We start from the raw sequence: 18,051 nt of genomic DNA, 5'->3' as shown, positions 1-18,051 counted from the left end.
TCATGGCATGACTCAGTAGTGCATTACTATACGTAGCTACGAAGTTTTTGGCATTTTTAAATGTTTAAGAGGCGATAAATTTAAAAGCATTTGTAAGTGAAATTGTTTTATAATCTTAATATATGACAAAAAGCTTTTCAATACGGATTTCGCTAACAATTTTTAGCTTCGTTGGCTGTTGAAATTTACTACTATTTAAGTATACTGAAAATGTTGCAAACTTGTGGTATCAAAGAATAATAAAGCAATATGGCGATTGAAGCAATTACGGGAAAATTCAAAATCATGTTGGTAAGTGGAATCTAATGTCACTAATTGTGCTGATATGCAAATAGCAACCGACTGAAACGTGGAAAAGTCTGACAAGCACGAAGACGTTATAAGCAGATTTTTATAGAAAGTAATAACCAGGAATTAGATGAGAATGAACAAGAAAGATTCTATAAATCTCCTTGCAGCAGAGAAAGAATTTAAAAAATTTTAAGAAAAATTTTCAATTCGAAGGATGTGCACGGAAGTTCCCTCGTAATGGTACGGAAGTTCCATCCTATTATTTCTGAGATTGATACAGGCTTCAACGAATTTGACTATGAAAAATCTTGAAACACATCAAAGTTATCAATAACAGTTTCTACAAAACTGTTATTGATAATTTTGATAATTTATATTGATAATTTAAATTTGCCTTATTCATGACTCAATTGGTTCAGAATCCACCCTCTTCGGCCGCAGATTGATATTGAAAATTGACCCGAATATTAGGAAACAAATTGGTTAATCAGTTTTGTCTCCCTCACAATGGATTAGAGCTCAAAGTATTCACGCTGAGAAAGAATTTCTTTTTTTTCAGATCCAGGAATGCTCACCCAAAAACAAAAACTAAAATAATATTTTGCATATTCGGCCAGCGCTGCCAATGGAACCTGGCAGATCAATTTTTCTTTCCGATAAAGCAGTTTATATCAGATGTTTTTCTCTGATGCAAAGGCTTTGGGTAAACTTAGGGAAAAGTTTTTCTAATTCGAAAGCAGTTTTTAAGATTAAGTACAAAATGATGTGAAACAAAAAATTTTGTTCAACAGCTCAACAGAATCACTAATTGCGCTAATATGTAAATGGCAACCAACTGAAACTCCATATTGTTTGGCGCGTACTTTGAGGATGTAAGCAGATTTTAATAGAAACTTTTAACCCGGAATTAAATTAGAGTGAGCAAATCAGCATTGATTTTCCATAAAACAAAACAAAATTTATAGTACTTCTGATGTTTGCAGCCTTCCTATTGAAGCTTGGAACAAAATCTCAAAATAAAAAATTTAAAGATTTTACAAAAATTTTTTGTGATCACTCACAAAAATCAAAATTCTAAGATTGATACAAGCTTCTATGGCATTGACTTTGAAAAAATTTGAAACCCATCAAAAATATCAATAACAATATGTACGAATCAACAAACTTACAAATTGCTTTATTCATGACTCAACTGGGTTACAATCCGCCCTCTTCAGATGCAAATTGATATTGAGGAGCCCGAATAATAGAGAACAAATTGTTTCGTCAGTTTCGTCCCCTCAAAAATGGATTACAGTTTAATGTATCATACACCAGACTACGAGAAAGTGTTTCTTTTTTCACATCCATGAATGCTCACCCAAAATCAAATACTAAAATAATGTTTTGCCCATTCGGCAAGCGCTGCCAATGAAACTGGACAAAAACTTTGTGTCGCTATATAAAAAGCTATATAAATTCTATGTAGAGATCGGCAAGAGTTGCCTGGAAGGAGTAAATAGTTGACACTCGATAAGTTAGCTACGAAAGATATTAGATCCAAAACAGTCAATCCAGAAAAAAGTGCCATAAATTACTGTCATTTTTTGCTAAAGATTGAGATCAAATTTTCTGTCACGCTAAAACAGTTTTTATCAGTTTTTTTTGTCTGATGCAAAAACCTTTTTAAAAATTAGAGAGAAGTTTTTTCTGATTCGACAGCAGCTTTGAAAGATTAAGAACAAAATGACGTGAAACGAAAACTTTTGCTGAACAACTCAACCATATCAGATATCACTAATTGCGCTAAAACTTCAATAGCAACCTACTGAAACGCGAAAAATTTGGCGCGTACTATGAGGTTACAAGCAGATTTGAATAAAAACTTTTAACGAGGAAATAGATCAGAGTTAACAAATCAGCCTTGATTTTCGATTAATGCAAAAATTAGTTTTTTCTAGTACTTTTAATGTTTGCAGCCTTCTTATTGAAGCTTGGAACGAAATCTCAAGATAAAAAATTTTAAAAGTTAACAAAAAAGATTTTGTTATCACTCACAGAAATCAAAATTAAAGTTGTGAGAAGCAGTAGGTTCGAGTTCTCTAAGCTTTCATTCTTTAGCAGTATATGGAGTTAGCTAATACCACAGTTGGTTTGCTACAACTCCATATAAAAAAAAAGCGGTATCTTCAACAAACCTCTGAAAGCAGTCATGAAGGCAACCCGGGTCGAGGTTTTGTCGAAAAAATAATGTAAGAAATTGCAGTGAATAGCGGAGAAAAAAATAATTTTCACCGCAAAGCGCCCGCATCCTTTTGCGATGAATGCGGTGAAAGCGGTAAATTATATTTTTTCACCGCATTCACCGGATTTCTTACGAAAAACGCACTTACAGGTGTTCGAACTTCTCACCTCCTGTGTGTCAACAACCACTGCACCATCTACCACTTGCTTCATTTCTATTCCTCGTGAATTTGAATCAGATTCAATAAATGTTACTGAAAACAAACGTGTCAACAACCACTTATACCACTGCACCATCTACCACTTGCTTCATTTCTATTCCTCGTGAATTTGAATCAGATTCAATAAATGTTATTGAAAACAAATGCGCTGAATTTTTTTAAGACTTGCGGTTTTTAGCGGTGAAATTTTTATTTTCATCGGTTAAGCGGTGAAAAAAAAACAACTCACCGCTACCAACGGGAATCGGTGAAAATGAAAATTTCAACGCTAAAAACCTCTAATCTTACGAAATTTCACCGCATAAAATTCTACAGTAATTTTTAGCGGTAAATTTTTGTAACATTTGCAATTCTTAGCGTTGAATTCTTTTTTTTTTCACCGCATTTAACGCTAAAAATCGCAATTTTTACATCTTTTCACCGCAATCACCGCAAATCTTACATTTTTAGCAGTTTTTAGCGTTGACACATCGACCCGGGAAAGAAATGTTTTCATGGGCTCTAATATGCTACTAAATAATAGAAACAAATAAAAAATATGATTAAAGTGAAATTATACACGCTCGATAGCTCCTTCTGTGATTTAAATATCACCCAGAAAGACGCCGAACGTTTTTACACCAAATAAAATTTAATTTAATATACAGTAACGAGCCTTCTTTGAACGAAAAAAAACCACTGATTTCTCCAAAAGTTAAGAATATAATTTCAGAAAGTGTTACTGAAATCAATGTTTGACCACTTACTTTACCAATTGAAGTCAAATTTTGCAAAGTTTTCTAATAATTCTGATAAATTCTGTTAATACATAGACTCATAGGTTATAATGTTTGGAGGAAATGATTGCGTAATGCACATTTGAGACAATATTTTCCTCGAGCTGGACATATCCTTGTGTGCTCTGAATTGAACGTTTGACTACAAATTTGACAAATATTAACTTGTCTTGTACTATGAATATTCATATTGGCGAAACAAATCAATATTTTTATTAGCCTTTCAATTGCGTGAATTGAAATTTACTTCAGATCAAGTTAGGCAATGAGTAGTACTTAATGGTTATAACAAAAATAGTCTAATTCGGTTCTCTTTTTCGATCTCATAAATGATTGTTTTTTGAAATGCTTTTTCGGAATAATTCCTTTGGATTTTTTCATCGAGCAAATTTGCTATACAGACATCTTACATTATGATACCTTGTCACCATGATCACAATTATCCAAGTTCCCAGACTTTTCCAAGAAAGTTACGAGCTGAGTTACACCTTAGTTGTTTTCGCATTTGTAATTGATATCGATTGAAAGTCATGTATTGATTTTTAAAAAAAAATGCCTCAGCCATATAGCATCAAAAAGTGCTCTATTTGTTCGGTAATTGAGTGTAACCTGACCATTTTCGCTACTGAATATGTGTCAATAATTCTACAAAGGGACAAAAAAGAAACACTACTGCATTTCGATAGCAAAGTTCCAGGGTTCCACGAACTAAACTTTGCACTCAAACTTTATGGCTTCCATTTCGCCATACTTTTTTCAACTGTGCATTACGTAACCGACATTCTAACTTTGCAAGTGCAATCGGGCTTTCTATCTCTTCTTCATAGATGAGTTCAGCAGGAAATATTATCGATTTTTGAAAAGGTTCAAGAAGAATTTCAATAGAAAATCCTTCCTCCGAATGAAAACTCCATCTTTCCTATTGTGAGGGTGGTTCCAAAGTCGGTGCGTTTACCGGGAGAACTCTATTCTGAGGGTTAATTTACCACAATCCCACATTGCTGACTGTGTCATTATGTGATGGAAGAAATAGAATGATGTATTTGCTGTGCAAACTCGGCTTTAGAAATCTGAGATTGGAATCACTGCGCGAATCAAATTAAAAATTATCTGAGCACAAGTCATCACAAACACACTTCGAAGATTTCCTGTCTCGAAAAAATCAGGCCTAACAAATTTTGAAGACTTATCGTGAAGACGAAAAACTGATTATTGTAATTGATTATTATATTAAACGCAATACTGAGTGATTGTATTATGATACACCAGACGTGAACATATGAATAAAAACTTCTCTAAATTTAAAATTTCAGAAGTGCAATTTACAAGTTAACAAAAATCTTAGGTCAATTAAACAGGGAACAAAAATTAACACTTGACAGACTAATACATTAATGAACTAAATATAGAGAATTGCTTATCAAATGCAAAGTTAAAACGTACAACGGTAATTCCGTACTAACTCAAAATTTGGGGCTACTTACAAAAGTGTCACTGAATTCAATGTTTGACCACTGGCAATAAACAATTAAAGTCAGATTTCTCAAAATGTTTGAAAACTTTCTGATAAAATCTGTTGATACATAGACCCACATAATGAAATACAAATATGCTCCCGTAATTAGCAATAACGCCTAAAATGAATGCGTAATCTGCAGTTGATTCCAATTTTTCGTTGAGCTGGCCATATATTCACGTGGACACAATTGCACGGTTGACCGTAATTTTGGCAAGATTTTCGCAAAGATTAAGCGAAAGAAGATGATTATTAAAACTGCACAACCAAGCTGAAAAACGTTTCCAATTAAAATTCTCGTGTTCTGTTTTTCATATAAATCCCTGCTCCCTTTTTGCGTTCTTGCCAATAAATTCAATCCAGTTCCAATTCTCGTCACGCAAATTTGACCGACAAAACTTATGTAGTGATTTCGCATCGCAAAGTACAGTGCATATATGTTCACTCACGACAAATTTCATGGCAAGAAAATCACATTAAACAATTTTCCAAGCGGTTTTCGTGTTTTTTACAATTCAAGGAATTTGAATTTTATTGGGGCGCTGTGTTTTTTTTAAGATGTGTTTGCACATTTTTCAATGACTTTGATCTTTCAAAATGGGATAAACAGGCAAATCCCAGCGGGCATTAAGTTTCATTATAGACCCAAAGTGGGCTTCAGTAGTCTTTATGGTGTTTAGAGTGGTGCAGCTGCTGTGATGGCCTTAATTTAAGGTTAAAAAGTCAGTTTTAGGAGTTTTTGGGCTAAAAATGTTAAAAATTTTCACGTTTTTTTAATTTTTTTTTTTGAGTTTTTGTTTGATTAGTCTTAGGTTGAAATTTTTGAAAATGACGAAGGCCTTCTGCGAGACAAAATTACTTGTTATGACCAATTTATGAGCTATATGTTTGGTTACTACAAATACAAACAAACAAAATGATACTAATTTTTGCAATTTTTTTAAAGTTTTTTGAAAATTTTTGTTGTTTATTGAGTTTTTTCCAGCTACAGAGGCCAGAAAATGTCCTTTGTGCTTTTACAATAGCGCACTGCATAGTTTCTTGTAATACTGGTTTTCAACATTTCAATGTCCCGAAATTTTGCATTTTTTTGAACAAAATCTGCAATTTTTTCAAGGTTTTCTAAATTTTTTGTCGATTTTTGATATTTTTGCATTCTCAAGTGCCAGAAAATCTAATCCACAATCTGATAAAAGGTTACTACATGGTTGTTTGTGTCAATAGATTTGTTTTCAACAATTTAACCTTTAGAATTTTAGAAATTGTTTGATAAAATTTGCAATTTTCACGTTTTTTTTTTCAAATCATGTCTTTATTCAGTTTTTCTTGCCTTAATAGCCAGCTAACCTGATCCCGGGTTCGATAGTATGTCATTAGATAGTCGAACGGCATTCAAATCGAAAGTTTTCAATTGAATTCTTTTTTTGATCTTTTCGGTCATTTTTGAGTTAATCGATCTTCAAGGGCCAATGAATTTTTTCAGGTCATGCAGATATAATACTGGTCCAATTTCAAAAACAAAAATTGGTCTTGAACATATTTTTGAAATAGGTATAATTAAAGGGATGAAGTTTTGCATTAGGGGTAAAAGCTTCAAGAGTTGTTTAGTCTTTGTTTAGTTTGTTTGATTCTTTAGTTTCTCAATTTTTTTAAGATGAATTTGATCGTGTTTTGGCTGCCATTGCTGAATTGATCTGCTTGTCAGATACAGTACTTCTAAATTTTTGATTCAATTCTTTCAGGACTTGTCCTGCTATGTTTTTTAATTCAAACTCATTTCTTCATTAGTGGTTTTAAAACTTGAGGAAAAGAAAGAGAATTGCCACAGCAGCTAGTAACAAAAATTACCCCGAGATTTCTTCCTTCAGAAGTAGGTTGATTTCTAACTGGTGAAAATGTCTCCCATAAAAAATGAAAAACCGCGTCTTGATCCTTATATTTTTTCAATTACGTCAAACAAGTGGGTCTCAGACGAACATTGAATGGTGAGCTTTATGTTATCAATTTAGAAATTTTGATTAGAACCACACAGCAAGATAATTTTCTTTGTTTTTAGAAGCTTAACCAGTCTCTGTAAAAGGGAGATCAACTCGATTATTTATGAGGAAAAGACAATAGAGCTCAAATCAACGCTCCCATTTTCGTTATGAAGCAATTGAAATTTTCAAATAGGAAAAATAATATCTATTTTTAGCAGAAAAATTTGAAAAAGAAAAAACACAATTGTTTAGTTAAATAAAATTAGAAAGGGAAACAATACGCATAGGTTGCTTTTATAAATATTAGCTATAATATTAATGTACAACGTTTGCTATTTGACTTCATTAGCAAGCAAATTTCTCACTCTTGTTTAAAATTGGGCGCTCAAATTTCGTTTGCCAAAAACCTTGATTTCATAGATTACGCAGATTTAGAAGTCCCCAGGGCGAGGTGTGCGCTCGACATTGTCCTCGTTCAGACCGTCCCACACCGATAAAAATTTCGCCTTTCGAAGCAAACTTGGTAGAAAATGAAATTTTCCGATAAGCAACAACTGTACTAGACCAAAAAATCAAACTTATCATAGGAAAATGTAATTAACCAATGTTTAGATGAAGAAACATTAACACCGAAATCCATTTTGCCAGACGAAGGATCGACAATTCTGAAAACCAGAAACCACTCCACAAAATAGAGCAGTTTAATAGCCACTTTAAAGAAACTGGAATATTGCTTGTCAACATCCGTAACCGTGATTAGGCAAAATTTGGCACGCGACCCAAACGCCAAACTTCACCAAAATCATATGCCCACAGACGAGGCCCAAGAATTAATGAAAAGACTACGAACATACTTGCGCGCCGAAAAAATATACACGTAAACAGAGGTGGGACAAGCTTGTAAAATATACGCAGCGTCACCCGGCTAGCAGAATAATGTCAGATAGATCAATTAAATCTACAAAAAGGAATCGGCTGCAAAAAAAGCCTAAATTCTCCGCCTTGCGAATGACAACTTCCGGGAATGAAGCACCCCACCCCGGAAAAAATCTACGACAGCTCTCCAACACGTAGACCCTCCGATTGTTGACTTGACACAGCATCAACTTCTTGATCTAGTGGAGGAACGAGAAGTCAGGACTATTATGGGCAAATTAAAAATTCATCCGACTGGACGAATTTCGACTAACAAACAAAAAAATCGACAAGCTGGTGCTGTCAAAAATTTTCAACCACAATCAGGCCAAACTACAGCACTAGCCGAGGTAGGATACTGCGACACAAGCTGCTCTCCATCCAAAAACATAGACACCGATCATAGGCACAGCGTCTCTTACTGATCCGCGAGTGAGAAACCTGGGCAATTCTCGTCACACGAAACGCGAGGACCTACTCTCCCTTTCCCTTTGCGGAGATGAAGTGAACGTGGATGATTAATAAAAATGCACAACCAAACTGAAAAACAATTCAATTTAAAATATATCACTAGCTCGTCAAAGGGATATGTCAGTCATGAGTCATCAATAATTGTTGCAGTAAATCTCTCGATGTCATTTTCAATTCATCTTATTTTATTACATTAAAACCTTGGGCCATTTCTGCGTTTTCACCAAGGAAAAATTTATTGAAACAAATCCAGTTCCGATTCTCGCCACGCAAACGCTCACAAATTTTATGTAATCATTTTGAATCGCGAAATACAGAAAAGACAATAGTGTTCAAATCAACGCTACCATTCTTGATTGGAAGCAATTGAAAATTTCAATGCAAAAAACTCTCATGACCATCCTCGACTACCGTAAAACAAAATGTTTTCGAACAACAAATTTTTAGCAAAATTTTAGGAAAATCGCCATCGTGTATTTAAATACCGTTAAAGGGGTAAAAAAAGAAACATAGGTTGCTTTTATAACCTTTATCTATGGTATTATTAGACATCAATTTCGCTGTTAAATAAAATCAACAATAAAGTTAGGCTCGATCACTAATTTTGAAAGTTGATTAAGCAAGAAGTCATTATTTCATACTTTTTCAAGCGTCCCACTTTTTTTCAAGATTTCACGTTTCATGTCACACTAGACTTTCAACTTAATCAGTTTTTCGCTCGCTTTTCACACTTGTCTCGAAGAGTTCAACCTTGCAAAATGGTATAAAATGAGCAATCAACTGAGCAAACTTCTTGGAAAAATTTCTTGGAAGCCTTAAGGCATGTTTCTTGGAAAATTTTCTTGGAAACTCAATTTTTTCTCATGAGACAAAGCATACACTTTTCGAAGATAATTAAAGGGGATATTGAAAACAGGAAACAGTAACAAAAAATAAAAACTTTGGCAAAGAGGACTTTTTTAAGGTCTATAATTGAGTCAATATAAAGAAATATTTTTATAAATTGCTCATTTTTCTAAAAACCATAAAGAGTGACAATGAGAGTGACACAACAGAGCTGGCTGACGACATCTGCGATCCATTCGCTTTAACAATAATATCAAGGAATTCAGAAAAAAAATATTATTTGGGTTGAACGATTATTCAATTGTTGGATTGATTCGCTGCACGAGAATTGCAATGTTACTATAAATTTTAATTGAATTCTCTCTTTGAGTTTTGAACAGCGAAATTGAGGTCTAAATAAGTTAGAGTTCAGTTCTGGGAAGCCTTCGGCAATTCGAGCTCAGCCTCGGGCGCAAGCGCCCTCGGCTTTGAGCTCTAATTGCCTTAGGCTTCCAAGAACTATACTCTAACATATACTTGTACAACGTTTGCCATTTGACTTCATTATTAAACTCATTTCTAACAATTGTTCGAATTCAGTGTTTTATTCTCACTTGCCTACGAACCTGGATTTCATAGATTACGCAGATCTAGAAGTCGCAAAAAAGTACGTTTTCAGATTAGAATAGGTCAAACTCTACAATCTTGATGTAGTGCTATTGATTATGTCCACGACTTATAAAGACAAATTCATCAAGCAGCAAAAATCGCGGTATACACAAAATTTGGGATCTCAAGAAAAAAATGAAAACCGTGAATATCACTTTTTATAAACTAATCGAATCTTCCTCATTTTTAAATCTTGAAGTCGTTTCGAGCAGATTTTACATTGCTCCGGGAAGAAATTAGCTACTGTATCTTTGAGCAAACAAGTGTTCTCCAGCGGAAATGAGCATGAAGACTATCCTCGGCGGAAATGCACTCTTATTACAGACGGGGGCAATGTACGCACCGTCGTTTTTACCAACAAACTTTATTTCAGAACGTGAGCTACTAAAGTGCGAAAACGTCGCTCAAGAAGTCAGAATGTTCTAGAACAAACGCGCAAGAACTTTCACGCAAACATTTTTTATTAAAAAGGACATGCGATAACAATAATTGTCTTAAACTCATTCGAGAGCGATTAGAAAATGAAATTAAGCAAAATTGTGTTTTTACAATAGAGTAATAAAAATCAAACTATTCGCCAATTTTTTATGTGCTTAAAAAGGGTATCCCTTTATAATAACTGAAAATTAACTAACAATGCTTTCAATATCTGTATTTTAAAGTATCAAAATATTTGTACTTTTCAGTATCAAAACATCTGCTTTTCGGTACCAAAATATCTGTAAACATTTGAAATATAAATTTAATTCAAACGCGTAAATATTCAATTAAATATCCAGATAATACGAGATGAAGAGTAAGGAAAGACTGCCACCAAACGTTGGACGACTTTCTTACAAACAACAGGCGAGGAGAGCAGTCAGCCGCGTTAGTGGTGAATTTAAGGTGATTCAAGCTGTTTTAAATTTAACAGCGTGGGTCTATTTTGAAGGATTTGTTTTTTTTTAGAGTGGAAGACATGAATTGTAGCGGAGGGTTGTGAAGTGGGCGTTTCTGGTCACAGTGCGGACAATTTATGGATTTCGTGGCGGGCGTAGAGGGGGTGAGTTCAAACCACAGAAAATAGCTCCTCACACCATAGAGTGTTCCAACTTTTTTTTTGCAATATAGAATATAAATGCTACGCTGTTTTTCGATCAAGTTTCAATTTTTCGCATAGTGGAGAAAAATCCAAACATCATTTTGTTTAAAAATTACAAGGAAAATGAGAAAAAAATGGGTAGTTGAAAGGAGAATGTGGCAGAGGACTTTTTAAGAACAGGTTTTACGAAATTTTTTTTTTCTGAAAAAAAAAACTACATCAGATTATAGAAAATTGCTTATGATTTCCACTTTAAACTTTGAAAAAAGAAGCTTTTTTAATAACACTAAGTATCTACAAAAATTACGACCGGTCGGATAAATTTGAGCTTGAAATAACTCACAATAATAGCATTCCTTTACAAATATCTGCCTGGAAGAAAACGAAGTTTTGAAAAATTCAAGTTTTCAAGAAAAGACAGAAAGAAAAAACATAGTTCACTTTTCGCATGCCTTTCTCTGAGCACCCATTTTAGAATTGTTTTTAAATAAAAATTTTCGCAGAGCTGCGTGGAAATCAAGTTTTCAAGAAAAGACAAAAAAGAAATAAACATTTGTCACTTTTCGCAAGCCTCTTTCTCTGGGCACCCATTTTAGAATTTAAAGTTTTTAAACAATAAAAATTTTTACAGGGCTACGGAATCAAAAAGTTAAAGGTAATAATATTTCCATTCCTCGTTAAAGACTTAAAAATTAACAACTTTTGAGACTATTTATTGCTCTATATTTACTTTCTCTGATTTCATTAGCCAGAGTTTTATCAAAATAAACAACTGGGGAACACTATGTCAGAAAACTAAAGAATTGAAATTTATAGGAAGACTGAAAAATTTTGATTTTATTATTGTTGGTTGCTCCCGCGTCTCGAACCAACTATTTCTATGCAAAATAGTCTTGTTTAACGGTACTCTCTTTTGATTCAAAGTAAACATATTCAAAGTAAACACGAAGTAAACACAAAGAAAGCAAAGTAAACATTTTGAATTAAGATCAAATAATTTTAATTTTATTTGATAGACAACCTGCCTTCTATAACTTATTTGCAAATTGATTGCATCGCACTTGAAGAGAATTTCACAAGTACGGGGCAATTGCGACGATGGACAGCAGAAAATACTTTGAAAATTCGGCATTGTCTTTTCGGTTGCCCATCCATTTTAACCAAAAATTGTGCACACGGGTAAGGGCATTACGAATATTTTGCTTAAAGTAAGCTAGAATCAGAAAATTTTTAGATCAAATTTTCCCTCAAGCAGAAGCAATACTATTTAAATATGACATTCACTTGGAACATTCAAATATGGCATTCAATTGGAACATTCAAGTACACTAGAAAGGACCGAAAACAACCTTTAAGATTATATTTTTCTTTCGGTTCATTCTCATGCTTGCGGTAAACAAAAACTTTGAAAAATCTAAGAACTTGGAAACATAAACCGACAAATGTCGGAAGAATTGCTCGTGAACGACAGGCGAGGCAATTTAACGCATGGTCTTTAGATCAATTTTTCTTTATGGGTGCAAAAATCCTTGACCCCACCGTGATTCGAACCAAACCTCCCGATCCAGGGCCACCCGCAGTAACCACTGCGCTACGAGTCACTTATTATTCCTATGCTGCAACCGATTTTATATTAGCGACAAGCTTTACTTCGGAGCACTAGAGATCACTCAAAAATGATTAACGAAAGCGTGAAAAAGTCACTTGAGAAGTCAAAGAAGTTCTAGACGAAAAGCGCAATATGGTCAAGCAAAAAATTTGCATAAAAAAGACATACGTTTACAATAATTGCTATGCACTGCGTTCAAGAGCAATTAAAAATCGGAGAACTTTGAAAAATCTAAGAACTTTGAAAAACTAACAAATCAAAAAAGCAGGTTAGTTTAAAGTAGAGAAATTGCTGCATAATAATACCGAAAATCAGGTCAACCGGTAAATTAAGGGTTCTGACTATCATTAGACAATACTTTGCAACAATATGCTGCATCCGTACCCTGTCTTTGGTTGGTTGACACTAGATTTACGTTGTCTAGTCGGCCCTAAGCTGACTGAATTACTACCCCAGCTTGGAACAAGTACATATTTAGCTGCTAAGTTCAGAAATTTTGTTTAGAAACTCCGAATGCGAACAAAGTAATCGAAATTAACTTTTGCAAAAAACACAATTGCTGCATCAGTTAGTTTAACAAAAACCGACTAACTAATTGTTAAAAGTTGAACAATTCTGCAAAATTATTGTTTTTTTTCGTTGCTACTTATTTTTTCGTTGCTACTTTAGATTAAAATCAAATCTGGGGAGTTCTGAGTCTTCCAAAACTGATAATTTTGCGCGCAAGGAAAAAGGAGACGTGCAAAGAAATGACTGTCTCTCGAGAGAAATGACGGCACGCACAAATCCGTTAGTCATGAATTCGAGAAAATGACTCAGCTTTACTGCGTGAACATTGCACGAAAACATCGTCAGAATACTTAAAACATAACCGACTTAACGTCGGAAGAATTGCTCTTGAACGACTAGTGGGAGCTCTAATCAATTGCAGCCTGCTTCAGTCGGGTGGGGGGGGGGGGGGGGCTAAATGGGACTAACATATACCACTATTAAAATTTAAAGTAAAAATTGACACCAGTTTCGGAGCACTTTTCATTTGACTTTTAGTAATAAATTGCCGCCAATTGAGTTCAGCTGCTTGAAATTGTGATTGAGAGAGACTTTTAGATCATGCGAAATGCAAAGTCAAAATTGTTTACAAAAATTGCTATGAACTACGTTCAAGAGCAAAAAACATACCCGGCATATTGCCGGAAAAGAACCGCCAACTCTATTGGGATTAAAAGAAAATCCCAAATTGATTTTTGTATAAAACCAATAAGTGCGATTTATTTTGATGTCATTTCGTAATTGCGTAATTGAACATACTCCTGTCTCTCAGTGAGAGGCTACAGGGTCTAGTATCAATACCAATAAGCATTATAGATACTCTATAATGCTTATTGGTATTGATACTAGACCCTGTAGCCTCTCACTGAGAGACAGGAGTATGTTCAATTACGCAATTACGAAACGACATCAAAATACTTTGTTCATAAGTTTTAGTTACAAAGTTCAAGCACCGGGCATCTAAAAATGGGCTTTATCCCGTTTCTGTTTCTGACTTTGATTTTTCGGTCTTTCTCATTATAGCCTCCCCAGCTTAGTGGTCAGATAACCTATAGCCCCCCCCCCCCCCTCAGTCATGGTAAATATGCCAAAAATGGGGGGGCTATAATTTCATGGGGAATGGGAAAAACCCAATTTTTTTATACTGACTCATTTTGAATATCTTTGCTGAGCAGCTGCTGTTTAAAAGGACTGAGCAGAATGACAGACGTGAAACTAGCCTAGAGAAGTCACAAAAAGATTTCACGCAAAGTCGGTAAAATGGATCAAGCGAAAAAAAAGAAGCGCTATAATAGCCTGCTGAGATGAGGGCGGCTATTAAACAGGGAATGCTAAGCTAATCTGTTTTTGTTGCAGATTTCCTGAGGGATGAAACGCGAGCCGTTGTAGCCGTAATTGTCGCAATTCGATAAATTTAGCTGAACTTCAGCAACTTGGGTGTGCAATAACTTTTCAAGAGGGAACTAGAGAGCTATTGCATCTCCTATAGAACAATCGACAGGGCTTGCTGTCATTAACTTTCTTAGGAATAAAAGAATGCGAAAGAATTGAATTTCTAATTCAGTTATCAACTGATCAGTAGGATGCTTTGTTACAGGAACCTCAACATAAATTAATGTGAGTCAGTTTCAAGGGAAGTTGCTTAGTCAACCTCTTCAATGGTGGGGCCACCAGCTCCAGCACCGGCATCACCAGTTGGAGCGCCACCGGCACCGGGGAAACCTCCTGGGAATCCAGGCATTCCTCCAGCACCACCTGGTGCTCCGCCAGCAGCCTGGTATACCTTCGAGATGATCGGATTGAAGATCTTTTCCATCTCTTTCTGGTGATGATCGAACTCATCTTTCTCCGCTGAGGGATTGTTCTCAAGCCATTTCAGGATCTCGTCGGCCTTTTCGGAAATAGCCTTTCGGTCGTCGTCTGAAAATTTGTCTTTCAGTTTCTCTTCATCTAGAGTCGCCTTAGCCTAAAAATAATTGTCGAATAAATTCAAATTAACCCAGATCGGAGAAAATATTAAAGTGAATTTCCAGTTAGTTTCCTAGTACTTTAGAGTCAACATACTTGGAAGATGTAGCTTTCCAATCCGTTCTTTGCTGCCACACGAGCACGTTCTTTGTCATCTTCGGCCTTGTACTTCTCAGCATCGTTAACCATTTTCTCGATCTCCTCCTGCGACAACCGCCCCTTGTCATTGGTGATGGTGATCTTATTAGTTTTTCCGGTGCTCGAGTCAGCCGCTGTGACATTCAAGATTCCATTCGCATCAATGTCGAAGGTAACCTCAATCTGAGGTACTCCTCGAGGTGCAGGTGGGATTCCGACCAGCTCGAATTTACCCAGAAGATTGTTATCCTTCGTCATTGCTCGCTCACCTTCGTAGACTTGAATCAACACACCTGGTTGGTTGTCAGAGTACGTGGTGAACTTCTCCGAATGTTTGCAGGGAATAGTGCTGTTTCGCTTGATCAGGGCTGTCATTACGCCACCAGCGGTTTCGATACCCATTGAGAGAGGAGCAACATCTAGAAGCAGCAAGTCTTGCACTGCCTCGTCCTTGCTGCCAGATAGAATGGCTGCTTGCACAGCAGCACCATATGCAACAGCTTCATCGGGGTTAATGCTTTTGTTCAGTTCTTTGCCATTGAAGAACTCCTGCAATGCAAAAGAATTGACATTAAAAACTGGTCACTTGAAGCAGCAAGTTTATTGGGTTGTGAGTTCCGCTGTGCAGGTTTTACGTGTTGAGCTTAATGTTACTCAACAGCTCGGGTGAACTGTGATTTTCAAGTCGTATTTGCGTAATTGTCGGTCAATTGACAGACCTCGCACCCGCGGTTGCTGGACATTGGATGTCGTTTTTCAAATTCAAATCAAAGAAGATTCGACCATAAATAGCGAACCAATAGATTCCTTTGTAAGATTCCTTTGTAAACAAATTGAGGTCTGCCATTTATTGAAATGGTAGACCTCCCAAGAAGTTGAAATGAGAAAGACCCTAAAAATGTATAGCGTATCCCATAAAGTTGAAATAAGCGAACGTCCCAAATGCCACAAGTTAAGAGTTCAAATTTAAAACGGAGAATGACGAATGAAAACTTATGGAAAAAGTTTATATTCAAATGAGCACATTGATGCTCAATTGCACAATTTTGGAACGTTCGCTTGTTTCAACTTTATGGGACTGACAGACTATATGGCACGTGGGATCTATTCTGCCCCCACCCCCCCCCCCCCCGCGCTTAGTGAGCATGATTTTTCAGGTCTTCCCCATTATAGCCCCCCCCCCCCCCCCCCCCCCTCATTATGATATACGAAAAGTCCGAAATCCAATAATCCAAGTCTGATTCATTGAATTTACTTACCTGCAGCATTTTTTGGATTTTGGGGATTCGCGTAGAACCTCCAACCAAAACAACCTCATGGATTGCACCCTTGCTAAGTTTTGCGTCTCTGAGCGCATTCTCAACTGGTTCCAAAGTCTTCTTGAACAAGTGAGCACACAGATCTTCAAATCGTGCTCGGGTTATTGTTGTATAGAAATCGTGTCCATCGAAGAGCGAATCGATCTCAACGCTAGCTTGGGTACTCGATGAGAGAGTTCGTTTAGCTCGTTCACATGTAGTACGAAGTCTTCGCATTGACCTTTTGTTGCCAGTCATATCTTTCTTGTTCTTTCGCTTGAACTCCTGCACGAAATGGTTAACGAGTTCATTGTCAAAATCTTCACCTCCCAAGTGAGTGTCTCCGGCAGTCGCTTTTACTTCGAAGATTCCGTCATCGATTGCCAGTATAGATACGTCGAATGTTCCACCTCCGAGATCGAAGATCAATACATTCTTTTCGCCTTGACCCTTTTTATCCAAGCCATAAGCAATAGCTGCTGCGGTTGGTTCGTTAATGATTCGCAAAACGTTCATTCCACAGATTGTACCGGCATCTTTAGTCGCTTGTCGCTGTGAGTCATTAAAGTAGGCTGGGACAGTGATTACTGCATCCTGCACTTTCTTGCCCAAGTAGGCTTCGGCAGTTTCCTTCATCTTGGTTAGGACCATTGACGAAACTTCCTCGGGGGCGAAAGTTTTCTCGTCGCCTTTGTATTCGACTTGAATTTTTGGCTTTCCGCCGTCACTAACTACTTTGAAAGGCCAATGTTTCATGTCTTTCTGGACCACATCATCGTCGAACTTTCGACCGATGAGACGTTTGGCATCAAACACGGTGTTGGTAGGGTTCATGGCCACCTGATTCTTAGCAGCATCACCAATCAGTCGCTCTGCCTCTGTGAAAGCTACGTACGAGGGTGTAGTTCGGTTACCCATGTCGTTGGCAATGATTTCCACTTTCCCATGCTGGAAAACTCCGACACAGGAGTAAGTAGTTCCCAAATCAATTCCGATAGCGGGTGCTTTAGCCATTTTGGATACAATAAAAAGCAGTTGTGTATTGTAAGTTGTGAAGGTCTTCTTGGGTGCGGGTCAATCCCAATTACTTATCTGAAATTATTGAACACGTTTCCGAGTTTGAAATGCTCCGATATACTGATGACACTAAATTCAACTTATTCCAACGCTTAATACAATTTAATTATAATTTTAGATTTAACAGCCTTTAATAATTGGAAAAATTTGATCACGAACACTCTATCCTTTTCTAGAAATTTGGTCATCAAACATCGCGCTGATGCATTAATCCAAATTAGGACAATTCTCACCTCGAGAATGTTCTAGAAGAAAACATGACGAAAATTACTAAACAATTAAGTGAAATACCTCAGTCTATCAGAACTGAGAAGAAGTGGATCGCTAAATGGATACACGAATTTACTTCAATCGTCATCTATCAAAATAAAAGTTATTGGCTGTTAATGAGTAATTCGCAAAGAATAATTCCAACCGGTACAAATTTCGAAATTTTGATAAGAAT

The 18,051-nt window shown here is 36.1% G+C and overlaps 1 protein-coding gene across 1 annotated transcript; it reads right to left on the bottom strand.

The window, feature by feature from the left end:
* Positions 1-14,659: 14,659 nt before the first annotated feature.
* LOC142337884 (heat shock cognate 71 kDa protein-like) lies at positions 14,660-17,775 on the bottom strand. Its single transcript, XM_075387495.1, has 3 exons — positions 16,491-17,775; positions 15,190-15,780; positions 14,660-15,091 (listed from the first exon to the last, which is right to left on the bottom strand). Exons 1-3 carry the CDS (start codon positions 17,541-17,543, stop codon positions 14,768-14,770), a joined length of 1,968 nt encoding a protein of 655 aa, XP_075243610.1. The 5' UTR covers positions 17,544-17,775; the 3' UTR covers positions 14,660-14,767.
* Between the last annotated feature and the right edge of the window lie 276 nt (positions 17,776-18,051).

This window comes from Convolutriloba macropyga, chromosome 4, assembly GCF_964194025.1.
Source record: "Convolutriloba macropyga chromosome 4, txConMacr16.3, whole genome shotgun sequence".
Lineage (NCBI taxonomy): Eukaryota > Metazoa > Xenacoelomorpha > Acoela > Convolutidae > Convolutriloba > Convolutriloba macropyga.
The sequence above is the reverse complement of the archived record's forward strand: the minus strand, read 5'-3'. Positions and strand labels throughout refer to the sequence as shown.

What these genes read in the sequence shown, in the direction of transcription:
- LOC142337884 (XM_075387495.1), bottom strand. Translation starts at nt 17,543, where the DNA reads ATGGCTAAAGCACCCGCTATCGGAATTGATTTGGGAACTACTTACTCC. An exon ending in AAATCCAAAAAATGCTGCAG is followed by an intron (nt 15,781 to 16,490) that starts GTAAGTAAATTC and finishes TTTGCATTGCAG; the next exon opens with GAGTTCTTCAATGGCAAAGA. An exon ending in TGGAAAGCTACATCTTCCAA is followed by an intron (nt 15,092 to 15,189) that starts GTATGTTGACTC and finishes AATTATTTTTAG; the next exon opens with GCTAAGGCGACTCTAGATGA.